The sequence below is a fragment of the Triturus cristatus genome, chromosome 4_1, assembly GCF_964204655.1.
Source record: "Triturus cristatus chromosome 4_1, aTriCri1.1, whole genome shotgun sequence".
Classification (NCBI taxonomy): Eukaryota; Metazoa; Chordata; class Amphibia; order Caudata; family Salamandridae; genus Triturus; species Triturus cristatus.
Genome location: NC_140585.1, coordinates 270480279 through 270502460, shown reverse-complemented (window position 1 = coordinate 270502460; position 22182 = coordinate 270480279). Strand labels below are relative to the sequence as shown.

At 42.3% G+C, this 22182-nt stretch overlaps 2 protein-coding genes across 3 annotated transcripts in view; one reads left to right on the top strand and one right to left on the bottom strand.

Annotated features, from left to right (window-relative positions):
• The window catches only part of LOC146854247 (V-type proton ATPase 116 kDa subunit a 4-like), a 2520670-nt gene that overhangs the window by 367720 nt on the left and 2130768 nt on the right, over positions 1-22182 (bottom strand). The window lies entirely within an intron of this gene.
• LOC146854249 (uncharacterized) lies at positions 14714-18373 on the top strand. 2 transcript variants are annotated; one of them, XM_085652028.1, is made up of 3 exons: positions 14714-14834; positions 15098-15207; positions 16164-18373. In XM_085652028.1, exon 3 carries the CDS (start codon positions 16167-16169, stop codon positions 17577-17579), a length of 1413 nt encoding a protein of 470 aa, XP_085508154.1. In that variant the 5' UTR covers positions 14714-14834; positions 15098-15207; positions 16164-16166; the 3' UTR covers positions 17580-18373. The 2 variants fall into 2 exon arrangements, with proteins under 2 accessions (XP_085508154.1, XP_085508155.1); XM_085652029.1 differs by lacking the exon at positions 14714-14834 and having other exon boundaries at positions 14977-15207.

Below are 22182 nucleotides of genomic sequence, written 5' to 3'. Positions count from 1 at the left end.
TTCGTTCTCGGAGTAGTTTGTCGGCGGTTTGGAACGAATGCTCGTTAGACCTTATGTTAATTATAGGTATTTGAAAATTTCTGTTATTATCTGGACATATCGGACGTATTGGGTCAGTATGACATCTAGTCTGATTCCTATTACAAGATCTTCCTCTACCTACATAGGCTATGGTGTCTGACTGTCCTGTGGGCAGTCCGGACCCTTCTTCCTCGTTTTGTTCGAACTCGTCTACCTCTAATCGTTCTTCGTGTAGGCGTTCTATTTCTTTACGGATCTTTCGGCACATGGCTATTATACAGTTTTGTTTATCATGTCTCCCTTCCGATATATTCTGGCTCCATCTTGTAAGAATTTTCATTGCTTCCGGGTCTACCCCCGGTCGGTCTTGATTTCTGATCACACAGTTTATGAGGAAACGTAACAGTTCCCCCTGTATCTCTACTTTCTGGTATTCCATAGCTCTGTAAATACATTCTGGATCTCGCCCCGTTTGGACAAAATGGTATATATTATCTAGATGCGCAGTCATTCCTGGTAACTTCGCTAAATACACTGCGGCTCGTCTGATACGCAATGATGCTAGGGTCATTTCGTCCTCCTTTCCAGGCACCGGGTCATATCTACAATCTATAAGAAGTTCCTTAAGCGCACGAGCACTAAGGAGTTTGGGTGTACGTGAATGCGCTGACTCTTGAAAAGTAAGTTTATTTATTCTGGGTGGTGTAGAAAAGACATTGGCAGCTCCTCCCGCGGCCCCATCTGGGGCGTCGGGTGTAAAAGGATTCGTCGAACGTGACACAGCAACTGCAGGTGTGGACACAGCCATGGAAGTAGCTGTAGGAGCGGATACAGAAACAGATGTGCTTGCCGGAACTTGTGACTCGATTTGTTGCTGCAGGGATACGGGTACTGGATCTTGGCGTTGAACCTCCCTGGTATGCGGTCTATGTGGGGCGGAATTAGCATACTCGGGAGCTGCGTCATCTAAATATGAGGAAAGAAAAACATCTTCTGCGGTTCTAGGATGCCCCTTAGGATGTACCTTTATTGGGAACAATGGGGTTGGCAAGTCTTTTGGTGTCTCTGGAGTAGCCTTAGGTAATCCTTCGGCCAGGAGGGGATACATACCATTCATAAGGGCATTTCTTTGTCTGTCTACTTGTTCTGATTTTACTCGGATACCTTCCTCAATTAATAGATTCTCTCGAACTTTATTGGAATTCTCTTTACTCTTCTCCTCCTGTCTACGTGCTTTTTCTGTTCGTCTATGTGATTCTTTACGCCATAATTCAACGGCGTCTTTCTGTGACTGTCTGACTTTTCTTCTCCATAACTCTTCCTCGACTTTCATGATGCACTCTGCATCCCAGGTCCCCGCTGTGGGCCACCTCTGACTTTCTGGTAATCCCTTGGTATAGTCTACCCATAAATCAAGAAATAATATAGCGTCTAAGCCATGTTTGTGATACATAAAGTGCCCTGGAGTGTCCCTAGGAGGAATAGGGACTGCTTCTTCGAGAACCCCTTTTCTGGTAGTGATCTGTCTTAATTTCGAAAAGAGCGGCATATTGAGAACTGACCTTATACTTGATTTTGACCTGATACTTGAATTTGAACAGACTTAATACAATAAACACGATAATGAACAGTCATTCATACCACGATATTCAGAACATACTTAAACACTTTAAACATTTAACATTAAACCATTAACTGAAACAACAATGATGATCGTCTGCATAACTAATCACCAAGCTTAATTCTCGACAATAACTAGACAATAACTAGACACTTCGGAATACTTCGGAATACTTGATATACTGCTAAACAGTACAGATACACTGCTAAAACAGTGCAGACCGGATTTGTGTACCCAAACCCGTCTTGACCGGCACAACCTATGTGCACGTCAGAAATGCCTCCCCAGCAATGGTACTCACCGGGTAGCTTCGGAAACGGAAGGCCTCAGTAACTTGAACTTGAACCGGACCGGACTCGACTCGACTCGACTCGTCGGACACTGGGCTTGACTTCGGACTGGTGGGTCTCTATATACCTCGGATCTTGCTCTCTCAGCTAGGCTCTGGTCGGGATACTTCGCACTTCTCACCGCCTCGTCTGGGTGTTGATCGCAGTCTCAGTCGCCCCCGCTTGACCGGAGGGAGATACAGGAAATCCTGCTGGTACGCGTTATTGTCCGTCCAGCTGTGGCAGGAGACCGGGCCTGCAACGCACCGCCGGCGCGTGAGATGAGAAAGTGTCCCTATTCGGGCGCCATCATGTGGTAAATATTTCTCCTTTACCGGGACTGAATTTGATACAGAAACATAGTAAAATAGCTCAGTAAAATGAGAGGCAGAATCCGTGATATTAGAGTTTCGGAATGGGCTTTATTCCAATAAGCGATTATAATCGGATGCCTCAAGTTCCATCACCACGGGGGTTCAGGAAGTGAAGTACATACTTTATTGACAAGAAGTAACTTTTATAGTCCATACATTATAATGAAGTGAATATAGTAGGCGTAACAATTGATAAGGACATTGACGTTTGGTTTGCGTAACCGAAAATGGGTGTAATAATGAGTAGAAAGGAACATGATTGGTTGTGATGTCATGTATAGGTGGATCTATAAGATAATACTTGGCATGGATGCGCGCGCAGCAGTATGACGTGTAATTGACGTGTAACTAGGGGGTGACGGGGACTTGACATTTAGCTCTATATGTGGAGACAAGAAGTCTGGGAGGTCAAGTCAACCTAATCCCAAATCATATCTAACATCCTATGTTTAAAGAACTATGTTATCCAAAAAGGAGGACTCTCGGACAGAATCTATTCTATACTGACTGTGCGTGTACAAGCGTCTAAGTGTCTACACTGAATGCGAGGGGGTAGGAATATTCCATGGTAACAAGGCTATGAATTACTTGCATGAGGACAGAGAAGATGGGCCTTTTTGCTTGGTAACTGGAGGAATGTTTACTTAAACTACTAGGCAGGAATGCATTGGCTGAGGGGGAAGCAGATAATTCGAAGGTGAAATACAGTTCTTGGCAGAGAGTAAGCTGATGTCAGGCTTCGTGAGCCGCGCAGAGAATGAGACAAAGTTCATGGTCACAGATGCAGGCTCGGGCTGGAGCTTTTAGAGGCAGAAGGCAAGAAGAGTTTGATGACAGAATCAGGGCCTACTTGCCTGGACTGAAAAATGGAGTAACTGAGCCATATAAAGCCGGTGGCCTTTCATATTTAAGAATGGAATATCCGGCCTATTCATGGCGGATCTGGCAGAGGACATGTTGACGGTGGGCATACATGTATTTGCGTCTTCATAACTGGAACTGGGGGGGGACATATATGTGCTTGTGATATACACATGGAACCGTTGGGGTCCAAGATAGGGGACATAACTGACCAGGAAAATCCATATTTCCACAGTACCCCTACGGCACCCCAACTTTGGGGGTGCGGGCCGTACCCATGCCTTTGGTACGTGGGTACGGGCCGTACCGCCATTGTTGGTGTGACGTAGGGGTAGGCATGGTATGTGCCGTACCCATGCGCTGTAGGCCTGGGTACGGCCCGTACCCCTACGGCACCCCAACTTTGGGGGTGCGGGCCGTACCCATGCCTTTGGGACGTGGGTACGGGCTGTACCGCCATTGTTGGTGTGACGTAGGGGTAGGTGTGGTATGGCCCGTACCCACGCTCTGAGGGGCGTGGGGACGTCCCGTACCACCATTGTGGTGGTGACGGGTACGCATTCATGTCCACTTCCGTTGTGGCAGGACGTGGGATTGGTGGACACGCCCCCCGAAGTGACCAGACCATGGAGGTAATTGTTGTGCAGGATATCTTTGTTTTTTGTGGGGTGTGGCTTATGTTTCCTGCCCCTTGCACCCCCCCCTTTGCCCCTGGGGGTTGTTCTGACCTTCTGCGGCGTCTGCGTCGGTTTCGGAACACAAGGTCGTAGGCTATGAGGGCCGGGATGACGCGTAGGTTGGGGTCATGGCTGTCCGTCGCGTACCGGTGCTCCTCGTTCGCGTCGTCCTCAATTTCCCGGCAGTTTTTGACTCCCGTAAAAAATGCTACGTGCGGAGTGACGTCGGCACGATTCGTACTTGCTGGTCCGTAAGACGCTGCCTGACTCCGTCCGGACGTTGCGTATGCGCCGTCCAGATTCAGATTTGTATGTATTTTTTTGCCGGTCGGTGTTTTTTACGAATCGTACGGTAATGGTGTTTCGGTACGACTCCTACTTGCGGGTTTGTAAGGTGTTTTTCCCGGGTACGAGTCGGACGGAGAAAACGCTCCGCACAACGATTCGTACACGGGTTTTACCGGATCGGAATTGGCCCCTTAGTGTCAAGACGGGGTCTTCAGTGTCTTTATACAACAAATGGCTGGCATTTTTCTTTAAGCAACCCTACTTTATATTCCTTTTCATGAAATGCCTTTTCACACTACAGCAGTAAAAGTACAATTCCAATGTAAGTAATAGGCCCAGGGGGTACTGCCTGGAACCAGAAAAACCTAAGCCTCTGTAACCAGTTTACAAAGGGATTCAGTGGTGCATTACATAATGAGAAGTTGGTGCTGTGCATAAGATAAATATTGCATCCTGTGCATTCTGCGCTTAGCGCACTCTGTGCGTTCTTGTGCGCATTGAGATGGGTGCCCTGTGCTGCACATTGGACGCCTTTCACCTCTTGACAGTAACACTCACTGTGACGTAGCCAATGGGCAGAGTGACGAGGCAAATGCCATATAAGATGGCCGCAGGGTACTGTTGCCACAGACAGCCTATCTGCGCTCACCAGTGGCAAATAGGGGCCTGTTGAGGGTCAGCCAAAGTGTCTAGGAATACGGGTCAACACTGATACCACAAGGTCAAAGGGCGTCTGATGTCAATTTCACTCTCCCTGGCATTTTTGGGCAGTGGCGTCCATGCTTTCCGATTTAAAACATGAACAGCCTCACACAGCTTTCCTCTGATGATGCTGTTTCACTGATTTCGAGTGTGAGGCCTTCCTGCCCTACAGTTGCACCTCTGGCGAATGCTGGGCCCAGGCAGTGTCACAATCCGGGGAGGGGTGCCACTCAAGCAAAAGGTGCAGCAGGTGCAGTGTAGATGGGGTTGCTGCTGGGTCTGTCTGTTTGGTTTGCCAGATTCTCTGGTGCAAGGCGAAAGGAAGTTAAACCCCATGTCAGATAAATAGTATCAATCCAAATAATAATATGGAAAGTGCTGGGCCTGGGGGCGGGAGAGCGCTCCGGCTTGTGAGGATCTGAGAAGGTCTGTGGGGAGAGAAAGGTCAGAGGCATCGGGCGCTCCTCTGCTGTTCTCAGAATTGCAAATTGGAAGGTGTCACAATTAGGGAGGGGGGGTCAGTGCTATCCTATTCATGTTCATCTTGGATGGGAGTAAACCATCCTGTGTCGTGTGGTTAGGTTTGCAGTAATTTCTAGCAGACAAAATAGCAAATACAAGTTCAGACTCTGGCTCAGAATGTTGGGGTCTCCCCAACCTTCCTCAGGATCAGTTACTCCCTGCCATGAGCAGGTGGACTGCACACACACACATATGCACTGGCTGGGGTATGACCAACTTTGTTTATATAATCTTATACCACCAGGTGGAATTGTGTGCTGGGCATGCTCCATTTGGGTTTTCACAGGCCAGAAAAATCGATCTGTTACAATTATCCTAATACTGCCAGAATAATCTATGCTACTTTACATCTCACCTAATGAAATATCTTCACGCCACGGTTGATTACAAATTCTCGCAGGCATAACGACCACCACCTACAATTCTACACATGCCGAATACACAGTGCTTCATCCCTCAGACATCTCCAGATATTTACTACATCCTGGTGGTAGATGTCTTTAATGCCTTATGTACAAAAAACAACCTAAAGAGAAAAAGGGAGCACTTTCTTGAAGTGCTTGGGTTTCTCTCCTTTACCAACAAGTGTGGACCTTGAACCTCCAGTTGAAAAAGGAGGAAGTATTAACTGTTTCAATGATTTGGCATCAAATATAAATCCATCTTTTAAGACTCAGATCCATCACTGCCTTGTCCCATGTGCACCTTTCTCTTAGTCCCATTCAATAATGCATTTAGTTAGTCAAAGCAGGAGTCAGCGTTGAGCAGGAATAGGAGAGCGGGTATTGTAACAACAAGAGTCTATGGGCAAAAATACCCACTTATTGTTTTTCCTCTCACCCCTTCTTGTGCCATAACAATCGCAAAGTGGATCGCATCAGAGGTGCTGCCCACATACGTTCAGACAGACCTCATGCCATCAGGCAGCAAAATACTAACTGAGCCCGTACAAACCTTGTTTATGATTAGGGCTCCCGGTTTTATGGCATTTACTTTTTTTAACATTTCCATCTGTATTTAATCATATTTATTTTTAGGACATCTTATTGGTAATTATCCATATTTTTTCTGTGTTTTGAGATAAATGGAGTCATAAAATGGCATATTTCCACATTTATTTAACTCTTAGACATGCACTCATGTGGATGCCTGTCACATTTTAGCAAATTAAACAGTCACTTATAACAAAACACTACACCCACTGCTCCATATTAGCATTATACTACAAATACATGTTAACATATGCCTATGTTTAAGGAAATCTCATCCTGTATTTTTAACTCCCCATGCAAGGAATGAAAGAAAATAACACTACCAAGTTCTTGACCCTTAGCAGAGATCAGGGTAGCAAGGGAGGAGGAACCAATGAGAACAGCTCCTCCTCCTGGAAAGAAGGAGAGACACATTCCGCAAACTATGATCCACATTTTGTGTGGGATTGTGAATGAAGAGCAGAAAGTTCTTACATAAATCAGTAGGACCAGAATATGCAAACTGAACCAAGGTGGCACAATTTTGAGCGACCACAACACACATTTGCGTGTCATGAACAGACATTTGCACCAAATAAAAATTACACAATTTTTTCAAAATCTTAATCACTGGTCAGTTATGCAAATACTGCCGATGCAGATATAAAATACTTGACACCACGGACCAATGCTGCCTAGGCTCGGACCGAGACTCACCTGACGTGAGGGCTGGGGCTGGCCTGGACTGGTCTGCTGCTTCAGGTAGGCGCGAGCGGGCCGGGCAGCAGCAGAGAAGAGCTGAAGTCAGAGAAGGCAACTGGGCAAGGCTAGCCAGGCAGGTCCCAGGGCTGGTATTAATAATGTCAATTATGGCCGGTGATGGACGTCGGACCTCGGACGGTCCTTCTCATCGCCGCGTGGCTGACCAGGGGGATCGGATGGATCTCGGTACAATCGCACTTTTAATTGCGCGCTCTGCAATGCACACGCATGACCAGTACAATCAGTACATTGGACACCTGCCTCACAGTAAAAACAGCGCAGGCGCGTCGCGTAGACAACTGCGCACAACGCGCCCCCACTATTTAACCAGTCAGAGAGGCCCGGCCGGGCCCGCGTACCATTAATTATTAAAGATGCTCAAAGGCCCGGCCGGGCCCGTGCGTGCGCACTTCACAGCAGTTGCGCACTATTCTAATAATAAAAGAGCGAGCCTCTGAAGCCCAGGGCGGGCCCGGCCGTTCGTGCGTACCACCATTTAATTTTAAGAAGAGCGAAGCCTCTCTGAGGCGTGCGCGCGCCGTGTGCTGCTGTGCATCATTTTAATTTATGCCTGCGAACCATTAAAATCATGATGTTAAATCAAGTGAGTGAGGGGGGCCTCTGGAGCGCGGGCCCGCCCCCCCCCCAACCCTGTGTTAGCCCCTGCCGTGCCCATGTGCATCCTTTAATTTATTGAGGCCGAGTGCGTGTGTGCCCTGCGCACCATTACAATAAATCATATGATAAATATAAAAGGAGGGTGCCCCTGGTGCGTGGGGGACCCCCGCAACGCGGGGGCTGCGGAGGCCTGTGTTACACCCCTGGACTTGTAAAATATACTTTCAATTGTAAACCTTTACACAGAAATGCAATTGAGGATGGAGTTGCAATTGTTACAGGTTGGTATTGCTTTAAAAAGCAGTTTGAATTACACAGTAATTACTTTCAGATTACATTGAGTACTGGGGGTGGTATGCCTAGATGCCACACCTAAGGATCTTGCAATACACGGTAAAGATAAGTTACTTACCTGTAATCCTAGTTCTCTTCCAGGGGTATACTCATCAAAGTCATAAGCACTGAATAATCCCTGCCCATGTGCGGGATCCCGGAGCATATATAAAAATACATATATATGTGTATGTTTAGACAAACAAGTACAGAGTACTTCCAAAACATACATATATACATGTATACATACATAAATATGCAGCCTAATGTACTTCCAATAGGCTAATATTCCAAAATGACATGGATTTTTTAGAAAAAGATAATAATCTATTACATAAACACTGCAACAGATTACATATACTGTAATAGTGTTCCAACACAGCCCTTTTTTTCAGAAAAAAAGGCAAGTAATAGCAGGCAATAAGCCCACAGGCTGCATAACAGAAAAAGCGTCACAGTAATAAAAACACTGGCACCCTGCCTTTAAGGATTCCAAGAACCTGGACACCATGCCTTTAAGACCTCCAGGAGCCCCCTACTCCCATCATGCACCACGGGTGACAGTTAGGTCAGTTCTTTTTTACGGTGCACAAACATTGAGGAATCATGGCAGGAAAATTGAAAACAATACTATACTCTCAATACTCGTCCGGGGAAGCGGAAGGGTTGCTTCTGACTTTTGATATACCCCTGGAAGAGAACTAGGATTACAGGTAAGTAATTTATCTTTCTCTTCCAGGGGATACTCATCAATAAGCACTGAATAGAATAGCAAGACCATACGCACTTCCCTGCGGACGAGTAGCAGCATAAGTACATCAAACTTCAACATTTTACGGATGAGGTCACCCAAACAGATTTCTCAAAGCGGCTTGCCCAAACTAAGCATCCGCCTGAGTGTCAGAGTCTAAACAGTAAGGGCGAGTGAAAGTTTGTACTGATCGCCACGTGGCTGCTTTACAAATTTCTGCAACATGTACATTCCCGAGGAGAGCCGTGGTTGAGGCTTTTCTTCTGGTAGAATGGGCCATGTTTTTTTTTGGCCAGTTGGTAGCAGAAGGATATACAAGAGACAATCCATCTAGAGATAGATCTTTTGGAAGCCGCAGAACCAGCATTTATGGAACCATAGTTTACAAACAGCCAGTCCAAGTTTTCTCAAGCCCTTGTTTTGTCCAGGTAGAACTTTAGAACCCTCTTATGGTCCAGAGAATGAAGGGACCTCTCAGGAGGAGTTGAGGGATTGGGAAAAAATGTGGGTAGAGTGATGATCTGATTAATATGGAAATCCGAAACCACCTTAGGCAAAAAACTCGGATGGGTTCTTAACACCACTCTGTTTGCATGAAAAACAGTATAAGGTTCTTTACAACACAAGGCCTGGATCTCGCTGACCCTGCGTGCAGAGGTGATGGCGACCAGGAAAGCAGCTTTCCATGACAAGTGCTGTAGAGAAGCCTTGTGAATAGGCTCAAAAGGAGCACCCATCAATTTAGCCAGAACTATGTTTAGCTCCCAAGGTGGAGCTGGAGATCTAATTGGTGGGTAAACCTTTTTTATTCCCTCAAGAAAATCTTTAACTACAGGGATTCGGAAAAAGGAAACCTGTGACGGAGACTTTCGATAAGCAGTAATAGCTGCTAAATGAACCTTTATGAAGGAGAACTGCAGACCAGATTCGGCCAAATGTAGCAAATACGGCAAGATCACCTGCTCTTGCCCCCGGACTGCATCTTGACCCTTGTTCATGCACCATAAGTAAAAACGCTTCCACTTGAAAGCGTAGGATTTCCTGGTGGAACGTCTCCTTGAGAATGTTCATACATTACGAAGGTAAGTCTAAGGTGCCGATTACGATCCGTTAAAAACCGCGTACGAACCGTCGGTCGGAGCGAATTCCCCGTCCGACTCGTACCCGGTGGTAAAACTTTACAAACATGGAATTACGATTCGCACGGAAACACCATTTCCGTACGAATCGTAAAAAACACCGACCGACGAAAATATACATACGAATGTGATCCGGGAATGCTGCGACGTGACGTCGGGACGCTTTCAGGCAGCGTTTCACGAACCAGGAATTACGATTCGAACCGACAGCAGTCCGGACGGCAATATTTTCACGGCACCCAAAAAGTGCCGCAAAAGCGAAGTACGGCGCGAATCGACCAGAGTAGGTGGCCCGGTACGCGCCGACCCCCCCCCAGCCCCCGTAGGTACGCGCCGACCCCCCCCCCAGCCCCCGTAGGTACGCGCCGACCCCCCTGTGTGTACACCCGTGTACGGTGCGTACCCCCCGTGTACGCTCGAGTCGAACCCCCCCCGTGTACGCTCGAGTCGAACCCCCCGTGTACGCTCGAGTCGAACCCCCCCGTGTACGCTCGAGTCGAACCCCCCCGTGTACGCTCGAGTCGGACCGTACACGGGGGGGTTCGACTCGAGCGTACACGGGGGGTTCGACTCGAGCGTACACGGGGGGTTCGACTCGAGCGTACACGGGGGGTACGCACCGTACATACACGGGTGGGGGTACGACTCAAACGTACACGGGGGGTACGCACCGTACACGGGTGTACACACAGGGGGGGTCGGCGCGTACCTACGGGGGCTGGGGGGGGGTCGGCCCGTACCTACGGGGGCTGGGGGGGGTCGGCGCGTACCTACGGGGGCTGGGGGGGGGTCGGCCCGTACCTACGGGGGCTGGGGGGGGTCGGCGCGTACCTACGGGGGCTGGGGGGGGTCGGCCCGTACCTACGGGGGCTGGGGGGGGTCGGCCCGTACCTACGGGGGCTGGGGGGGGGGTCGGCGCGTACCTACGGGGGCTGGGGGGGGGTCGGCCCGTACCTACGGGGGCTGGGGGGGGTCGGCCCGTACCTACGGGGGCTGGGGGGGGTACGGCACGTACCGGGCACCTGTTTGGACGTCTCCATGGTTGTTATGGGAGTTCGGTGCGGACGGTCTTTTCTCCATACGGTTGTACATTCGGACGCCCGGGATGGATCGTGATTCCCCGGTCGGAGTTCACCTTTCACGTTTGTACGGTGAATCGTACGAGGACGTGTCGGACACATTTTCCGACCCGAGGACGTGTGGGGAAATATTCCCAGTGCGGTTCGTATGGACTTTTTACCATGCGAATCGTGATTGCCAGTTCGTACGGCACTTGTACGATTCGTACGGTAAAAAGACCCGATACGAGTCGTACGGGGGCATTTTTTACCGGATCGTGATCGGCACCAAAATGTCCATATTGAAGGACTTCAGGAGCCATGCCGTTAATCTCAGGGATGAGAGATTGGGATGAAACACCTTTCGCTTCTTCTTGGACAGCAAGTCTGGGCAACATGGTAAGCTCCTGTGTGGGACCTCCAACAGCTGAGGAAGGTCCGGGTACTTCCACTGACGAGGCCACTCCGGAGCTATCAGGATCATTCTGGTGTTGGCCCTGTAGAATTTGTTGATCACTGCAGGAATCAACGGAATTGGTGGAAAGGTGTACAGTAATGTCTGAGATCATTTTATCAAAAGGGCATTGCCCCGTGAACCTAGTTGGTGAAACCTGGATGCGAAGATGGGACATTTGGTGTTTGCCACGTAAGCAAACAGATCGATGTCTGGCACACCCCATTGCTGGAAGATGTCCTGCGTGACCTCGTCATTGAGCACCCAGTCGTGAGCTTCGATGAAATCCCGGCTAGGGCATCTGCCTGAACGTTTTGAGTCCCTGGAAGGTGAATGGCCACTATGTTTAGATTTCTTGCTGAAAGCCATTTCCAGATGGTCTGCGCTTCCAGAGAGAGAGGTCTCGACCTGGTGCCCCCCTGTTTGTTCAAATAACACATTGTGGTGTTGTTGTCTGTTTGAACTAACAGGGAGCTAGACTGGAGAGAAGGAAGCTGAAGAACCAGAACCTTTTGGGCCTGGCGGCGCAGGGTACGCCCTATGTCTCCGGAGTTCTCCTGCTTCACTACACAGAGACACGGGACACTATGTCGGCGTTAGAAGATCAGATTTATTTAGCTGCAGCTAGTACAGTTATCCTAGAAGTACACAAACTATGTTCTCAGGAGACTGCCACTTCACTCTGTGGCGCATCAGATTAAGTACTATACAACGATGCAATTATTAACGAGATACACTCCCAGAGCATATAAGAAAGAGCCAATAGGGAAAGTGGGAAAACAAAGCAGAACCAATAGGAAAGGTTCGAAAACAGAAATATCAGATGACTCGAAGAGACCTCTCCTCCAACTGTGTTTGTCACCCCACCCTCAAGCTGATACATTAACAGATTCATAACTAACTTGCAGGTGGAGAGATACGTTTGTGTGTATTGGAGGAAACAAGAGAATGCTAGCAGGAGACAGTGAAGGCCAGTCGATAAGATAAAGTCAGGAAAGAATAGTGTGAGCCAACAGATAGTTGAAACAGGGATTAGAAAAGCCAGACAGGGATTAGTGTACTCGGCTAGTTCTAACACCAGCTTTGCAAATAGAGGCCGAGGGCGTATTTCGACACCAGGCTACAGAAAAAGCAGAATAGACTTTGTTCGCCGTGCTGCCTGAGTGATGGCAACACAAAATGGCGGCGGGTCACAAAATGGCGGGTCGATTCGATCGTGATCGAAAATCGAAGTTCCTCAGACGGATGTATGACGTTACAACGCATGCTATTACAACGCATACCTTTACAACGCATTTTTTACAACGCAAGTACTACTACAACGCATTACTTTACAACGAATACTCTTACAACGCAAAACCTATTAAAATACTGAAAAGTGCTGTTACAACGAAATCTATTACAACGCATACCATTACAACGCGATTTTTTTTTATTTTAAATTAAAAGTTCAATAAAATCTGGCAGGGGATGCAGGGAAATTAGGGGTTTTAGGGTGGGGAAGTGTATTAAAATGTGGAGAAAAACTGTACGTAAATCGACTGAAACGCATTACCAAATTAATACTCGAGTATTAAAATTAATACTCGAGTATTAAAATTAATACTCAAAATCCCCCATAAAATTCAGTTTTCACACATTACACAGTTTTACAAAAAAAAAGAAAATTTAAATAACAGAACATAGACATTTTTTTCATGATTAGATCGGAAAGTAAGTAAACAAAGTAAAACATAGGACACATACACATAGGCGCCATTTTAACCATCTCACTTGTAAAACTTGTCCTACCACAGTTTCTATGTAAACAATACCAAAAGACATGTTCCAAAATGGATGCCAAAACGGAGCAAATGAATCAAAACAATATTTTTTAAAAAGCATTTTTAAATTATCATTTTCCACAGTAAAACAAAGCATTTAAAAAAACACAACGAACGCAGTTTTTAAAAAAATTAATAGTGACACAGAGTAAAACTTATAAATACAAGGAAGACACCATTTTGCACTCAGTTGATTATCAACTAGCAGAGAGACCAGACGTGAAAAGCTGACCCTCTGTCACCTCCACTGCGACCTCCTCAGAGAGAGCACGGAATTCATTCGTAAAAGCATTACAATAGAGCAACTACTAGTAAGTCATTATAATATTTTTAAACGTTGGTTTTGAGGAAAATATATTTTCTTAACCCAAAAAAAATTTAAATAAAATTCTTAATAATAACTTTTAAAATGTACTGTTTCTAATTTATTATCACTAAAAATATACACCAACTTAAAACAAGTATTTTATTTTCCAAAAACAGAAACTCGGAATATATTGAGATTCAACAATTGGTATACCTAATTGAGCATCACCACCACGTTAACGACTGACATATAAAATTGTGAAGGTAAATGTAATTTATTTGTAATGGTTTTACTTGTAAAATATATTTTTAAAAATTACCTAAAGTGATGTATGGCAATGGTGTGTTTTTTTTAAACCTCAATCTCACTACATCATAAACGAAAAAATACCATGATGCAGGAGTAACAATTACTAATAAGACTTCAGTTGGGTACTACATCTGGAAAAGCGATTCATATTACTAGGGCAACTATTTCTATTCAAAGTCCTAGAATGTTCTGCATTATAGTAATTTAGTGATAGTATCGGATTAACCTTTTTTTTTTTTAGAAAAATGCATTAAATGTGTAATATGTTTTCTTTCACCAATTGTTAATCATACTCCTTTGTCATATATCAAATTGTTTATAAATTGTTTTTTTTTTTCCAACCAACGTTGGCTAAGGAACATTAATTTATTCAACTTTTTTTTTTCCCAGAGTACATCTGTACCCAAAAAAAACTTTATCCTGCTGCAAGCATTACCTTGAAGGCACGAAAACAAACAATAACAGAAAAAGGTATGTTACCTTTTCAGTACTATTTTTACTATACAATTTTTAATCCTTCCTTTTGCAATTATTACTCCTCTAACGTAGCAAATTAGAAAAATAAAGGATAGTTTAGAGTAACAATATACTATTTCTACTCCAGGAAGGTGCAACATTAGGGAGATTTTTTAATAGTGTAGGGGTACATATCTCTATTTCAACTACAGGAAGGTGCATTGGTTAGTACAGTGTCATGTAGTATTAGTTATATTGTATGTCATTATTAATTTAAATATGCTCAGATTTTACATTTCAAACCAACGTTAAATTTTTTTTTATCCTCTTTTTTTTCAAAAGACAACAATTTGATTCCTTACAGAAAGATTCTTTCCACCACACACGTTAAATCTTGAACAAACAGACCAAATCATCTTCAGAAGCCTCATCCAGAAAAGCAAGTTCTACAAAACAAGGTATTGATTTTCATGATGGTTTCTTAACCTTCAATATATTAGACTAGCTATCTCATTGCTAATGTTGAAAAAAAACCAATTTAATTATGGTTACATTTGCAGAATTCAGAATTTTATTTCATGACTAAAGGATGGTGTAGCATTAGGGAAAGTGTTATCTACTGCAACTTATAACAAATATTCAATTTTTAAAAAATTATTGTAAAATCGCATTTCTCAACATCGTTCAGTTTTCTCATTCTTTTCTTTTTTCACTTTTCCAGACATTTATTTTTCCTTTCGAAATCCAATCACCTCATAAGTGTCTACTCCAGCCTACACGCCATTCCCACTTAAGAAGAGTCAGCAAGAAAAGCAACTTCGAAAGAAAAAGGTAATTTTATCCAACATTCTAAGGTGAAGCTGTTTTAAAAATGTACCATGCTGTAGGGGTAACAATTACTATTCTAACTCCTGGAAGGTGCAGCAGTAGGGAAAGTGTTGGATGGTGTAGGGGTGCAATTTACTATTCTAAATCCAGGAAGGTGCATCAGTAGGAAATGTTTTGGATGGTGTAGGGGTGCAATTTACTATTCTAACTCCAGGAAGGTGCAGCAGTAGGGAATGTGTTGGAGGGTGTAGGGGTGCAATTTACTATTCTAACTCCAGGAAGGTGCAGCAGTAGGGAAAGTGTCGGATGGTGTAGGGGTAACAATTTACTATTCTAACTCCAGGAAGGTGCAGCAGTAGGGAAAGTGTTGGATGGTGTTGGGGTGCAATTTACTATTCTAACTCCAGGAAGGTGCATCAGTAGGGAAAATGTTGGATGGTGTAGGGGTGCAATTTACTATTCTAACTCCAGGAAGGTGCATCAGTAGGGAATGTGTTGGATGGTGTAGGGGTGCAATTTACTATTCTAACTCCAGGAAGGTGCAGCAGTAGGGAAAGTGTTGGATGGTGTAGGGGTGCAATTTACTATTCTAACTCCGGTAAGGTGCAGCAGTAGGGAAAGTGTTGGATGGTGTAGGGGTGCAATTTACTATTCTAACTCCGGGAAGGTGCATCAGTAGGGAATGTGTTGGATGGTGTTGGGGTTAAATTTACTATTCTAACTCCAGGAAGGTGCAGCAGTAGGGAAAGTGTTGGATGGTGTAGGGGTGCAATTTACTATTCTAACTCCAGGAAGGTGCAGCAGTAGGGAAAGTGTTGGATGGTGTAGGGGTGCAATTTACTATTCTAACTCCAGGAAGGTGCATCAGTAGGGAATGTGTTGGATGGTGTAAATGTTATGTTTTAGGTAATTAATAAATGTATTCAGGCTAATTATTTTGTGTTTTCTCCTCTTTTCAGATAATGTCTAGCCTGGGAGCTGCCAACTTTATTAAATCCAGGAAGGGCAAAAATTTATTAAACCATGGTGGATACATATATAGTAAGGAAAGAATAAGTTTAACTAGAAATCATTGGAGGTGTGTGCAATACTACACTACCCATTGCAGTGGCAGAGCGGTTACTGTTGATAATTTGGTTGTGAAAACCACAGAACATAACCACTCTGCCTCTGCAATGGATGTAGAAATTAGAGAAACAATAAACGAGATGAAAGCTATTGCAAGCACCTCCAATGATTCTACAGGATCAATTTTAAGAGAGGTTGCACAGCATGTCCCCAGTCATGTTGCTAGTAACATGCCTATAATACCTAATTTGAGAAGAATTATTCAGAGACAAAAGCAGGCAAGTAACATTCAATTATCTACACCACATACTTTCTCTGACATTAGAATTCCTCATGATCTTTCTATTTCTTTTTCTGATGAACCTTTCCTTCTGCATGACAACGAAAACCCTCAGAAACGTATTCTAATTTTTAGTACCCCACGTAACCTTGCTAAGTTAGAAAGTAGTGAAATTTGGATGATGGATGGGACGTTTAAAAGTACACCCCATCCTTTCACTCAAATTTACACTATACATGCTAAAATTAACAATAGTGTAATTCCCTTAGTTTATAGTTTGCTACCTGATAAGACTTCTGCAACATACACTGAACTTTTATCAGTGATTAAAAGTAAAACATCTTCAAGTCCTCGAAAAATAATTATTGATTTTGAATTGAGCATGATCAATGTGATCACTAAAACGTACACGGATACCCAAATTCAGGGATGTTTTTTCCATTTTTCGCAGGCATTTTGGCGTAAATTACAGAAAACATCCCTAGTTGCAGAATATTCTCGGGATAGCAAACTACAATTTGAACTTAAAAAATTAACTGCACTTTGTTTTGTTCCTCCCGATAGTGTGGACGAGTACTACACTGCAATTATAGAATCTGTTTATTATACGAGTAACGAAGAAAAATTGGCACCCATTCTAAATTATTTTGAGGACACATGGATTGGACACCTAAGCAGATCGGGTCGCAGGAGGAAGCCACGATTCCATGTGGAGTGGTGGAACTGCTACACAAGTTGTTTAGAGGGAGAAGCAAAAACAAACAATGCCATTGAGGGATGGCATAACTCCTTCAACCATACAATTGGTAAACCACATCCTAACTTCTACTCATTTTTGGAAACTTTGAAGAAGGAGCAAAGTTTCCAAGAAATGAGAATAGCACAAACACTCGCAGGTAGTCTAAACCCACGAGTAACAGTCAAAACAAGGGAAATGTCTGAGAGACTATTGGCAATTCTACAACAATTTTCGTTGTGTGTGGCTATAGACTACCTGGAAAATCTTTCTAACATTCTTTCTTTTTGAAATAATGTAATTACTTACTTTCCTGCTTTGCTTTAAATTTTACTAATTTTCAAATTACAATTGGCATACCAAGGTATTTTCTAAAAAATTTTTCAAACAAACAAGTCGGGTTCTTTTTTTTTAAAACAAATCTTCATTTCAAGCAAAAACTACCAATGTCTACAAATTTACTGTCCCATAGTATTTGAACTATTGTTCAACATCGGAACTCCATTAATTAAATTACCGAAAAATTCCAATTTAATTACCGTCCAAACAAATCACCAAAACTCAAACATATGTAAATTCTGCAATTCAAACCATATTCCGAAATGCAGTTTGCAGCTTAATCATCATTTTTTTAACAATCGTTATTTTTCAAAATTAGAAAGTACGCAACTTTTTTGCACTTAGAAATGAAGATCGACATTACTTTTTTTACTTCCTAAATAAACAAATCAACTTTCTGAACAGTAACTTTTAATTTTTTAACAGTTACATACTTTTTTTAACTAAATAAATAACTTTTAGCGACCCGACATAGGCATACATTAATGACATTAATGTGGACATGTTTAAAAACAATTAAGTAATCAATTAGTTTTCCCGCAACCTCCCCTTATTCTTTCCTCACTATATATGTATCCCTTTTAAAGGTTTATTCTACAATTACAAATGAAAATATTTCCTACCTGGCAGCAGATCAGCTTCCTGCTGCTTCCTCCTCCGATGCTCTGCAAAATGGCGTATTACGTCGACGCTCACGTCATTACGTCATCGCGTGCATCTAAATTTATAGCGGACTACTTTTTTTAACTAATCTGTAAATAAATGTTTATAAATGTTAATAAATTATTTATATTTTGTTTTAAAAATGTTACTTACATTGCAAAATTCATTAAAAATATGGTTTATTTTTTCATGATTTTTCTATAAATAAAAAATGTGAAAACAAAAATTGTTTGCTGTCATTATTTTTTCAATAGTTATTTAAACTTCAAAATTGTAACTAATTAAATGTTAATTTACTAAATATGTTCCTTACCTCGACTCTATTGTCTTTTCCCTTCAAAACTTTCTCTTTCTTCACTTTCTGATCCTTCTTTTCTTGTTCCGCGGGTTGTATATTCTGATGCTGCCAAAATAAATAAAGGACAAAGACGCTCATAGACTTCAATGGAAAAGCGTGGGAATTTTTTTAAAAAAGTAAGTAATTATTTTCTTTTTTTTTTTTTAAACTATTATTGTTTTTAAAATGCATTTTTTATTACTCTTTTAATATTTCAACTATTATTATATTTTTAATATTTTTTTTTAAATTTATCTAATTTTTATAATAAATAATCCAAAAGTACTCTTCCTTTTTTTTAATAAAATGTTCTCTATTTTTGGAACTTATAAATACTCTAGTATTTACATATCTGATTATTTAAATTTTTGATAGATACTGTAGTATTAATATTTTTAAAAAGTACTCACAAACTTTAAATAAATTAAATTTAAAATATGCTGTTTCTTAATTTGAAAAAACCAATGAACTTAATAAATTTAAGAAATACACTTTAATATTTTAAAAATACTCAAGTATTAAAATTTAGTTACTCACTCTTATTTATTTTAAATAAAATATTAAATACTCTTTCAATTTAGAATAATTCTCAATTATTTATTTAACTTTAAAAATACTCACTATTCACTGTAATATGTATAAAATTAAATATTAAAAAACTCATTCTATTTTGAAAAATACTCAAGTATTAATTTAACTATCCAACAAAACATTTCTAGTAGACAAAATACTCAAGTATTAAGTTTCAAGAATTAATATTAAAATACTCAAGTATTAATTTAACTATCCAACAAAACATTCCTATTAGACAAAATACTCAAGTATTAATATTAAAATACTCAAGAATTAATTTAACTATCCAACAAAACATTTCTACTAGACAAAATACTCAAGTATTAATATTTTGATAAACTAATCACTTTTTTTCTATTACAATTTTTTTAATAAAAAATAATTATACGATATATATTTATTTTAATTAAAATACCAACATTTAAAAATGCGTTGTAATAGTATATGCGTTGTAAAAGTACTTACCATATAACATCTTGCGTTGTAAATGCATGCGTTGTAAATGCATGCGTTGTAAAGGCATTTACAAATAATGCGTTGTAAAGGTATATGCGTTGTAAAAGTACTTACCATATAATAGCATGCGTTGTAAAAGCATGCGTTGTAAAAGTTTTTGCGTTGTAAAAAATGCGTTGTAATAGCATAGCGTTGTAAAAGTTGCGTTGTAAAGGTGGTTCCCCTCCTCAGACCCTCCTTTTGCCAGAACTCAGGCAAGATAGACTCACGTTAATCTGAGTCCACGTCAATAGCCATGAGGTCATCGAGCTGTTGCTGTAACATCATTCTTATGTTTTCTGTTACTTGTGGCTTGGGTTTTGGGACGCACATGGTAGCACAAAGATCACAGATAGCGGGACCACAGTGTATGCAAAGGCAACAGGAAAATATAATGATCAGGATTATACCAAGGAATGTCAATGCTTTCCAACCCCATTTGGACAGTAGTCCCCAAAACCATTCCGTTAAAGACCAATCTCCTTCGTCCTGATGAATAGACTCGGAGATTATGTGCAACTTGGAGATAGCTTGGTATACTGTCGGAGCGTCATTAGGAATGAAAATACAGCAACTTGACCCGATCAATTTGCACACTCCACCACGATCGGCAAGAACAAAGTCTAAGGCAACTCGATTTTGTAAGGTCATAAGACGATCCGCCTATAGTTCTGCCGTGATGTTACTTAAGGCTCCTACAGTGATGTCTATTGTAGTCTCTACGACACGGACCAATTGCCTTATAGTTCTGCTGTTAGCCATTGGACCCCAGAAGGGAAGAAAACCTTTAAGGAAATCTCCTCCCTCTTGTCCTGCTGTGTCCTTTGAATCAATAATCCCTCTGCCATATCGGGTTCGGTGACGATTTGCGGAAGCAGTGTAAGTAGGGGGAAGAAGGAAGGCTATATAACAAGTGCCAGAGAAACCCGTTGGTAACCAAGTATAAGCTCTGTTGTAGCAAATGAAATAGGTGCCTTGAGAAGGCACTAAAGGAGGCGAGTTCTGAGAGGAATAAACGTACGTGTAGGAGCAGTTATTCTTTTGTGTAGTGTCAGAAGGGCGATCATTTATCTGTAAGCAGAAGTTGCCCTGATGTGGTATAGTCCAGATTGGTGATGACTTTCCTTTTCCAACCTTAGTACTGAGACTAGACATGTATTGGGTGACGTTCCAATTAGTGTATGCTTTTCTTTCGTCAACGGGAATTTTGCTGTTTTCCATGATTTTAGCCATAACTACCATACCCTTAATTAAAGAACTATGACTAAAATCCGGATAATTAATTTGTGTACTAACAGATCGTCTGAATTTGCTTCGATAAGCGTTGGAGAAAATGACGAAGTAAGCCCAAGCAGAACCTTCATAAGAAAAAGGAAGAACTAGATAGGGCATTCCTTTCTCTGTGGTATGTGGCATAAGAGCACACACCCAACAATCAGTTGTATTAACCACTAATTGATGCTGATGTAATAGTTGGATAACGGAATTGTTATAATACTCAGTTCTTCTAACGAGTTCATGTGAAGGAAGAGTATGAAAGAGGTGTGGAGAGATAGTAGAAGAAGACAAAGAAGAAGAAGAAGAAGGGGAGGCATCTTTTGGCTGCAAAGCATAAATTATCCAACCAATAATCGCCAAAGCAATACATAATGATATAAAAGTACATAAAGTTATACTAAAACGACTGTACATTAATTTACAGGATGCTTTCTTCATTTCATTTCTTCTTTCTTTATTACTTAGTGTAGTTTCCATCTTACTAATGGATGCTCACGGCAATCTTCCTCAATCACTGAAGTCACGATGCTCTACCGTCCTATGACACTGAAGATCCTGCAGACCTATTGTCACTACTCAGGTCGTGACCTAGACTCCTACCATGACCCTGCAACTGGAACAGAATACTACACAAGAGAGTAGAAAGTCTTAAATGTTCTTTGGTCTGGGTCTTAGATTGTAGTGTTCCTTCCCTGGAACACTCTGATTTTGGAACAATGTTTGTGGTTCAGTCGTATCCAAGCGACGATGCGATGGAATTGCTTCCTGTAAAATGTCGTCGTCCTCTCTCTCAGACAGTGTCCCATTCAGGTGTGCATCGCTAAAAGGCACGGATCGTGGAGTCTTTTCGATTTCACAGTCACCAACACCTCTGCGAACCCACTGATCAAAAGGCAAAGGCAAAGGCACTTTCTTGCAATGCACATCGTGAATCCAATTTTTCTTTCCTTCGACTTTAACTGCTGTCCTTGTAGTCAACAAGACCATTCGAGGCTCCCGCCACCTGGGTTGTAGATTATTGGACCTTTGAAAACTCTTCACACACACCCAGACACCTGGTCGGATGGAGTGACCTGGGTCTGTGGAAGCCTCCGGCAGAGCACTCTGAACCTGTTGATGAAGAACACGCAATTTAGTCGTAAGGTCATGCAGATAATCAATCAACATTGGATATGGCAAGTCTGAGAATTTCTTAGGGCGAGGTATTCC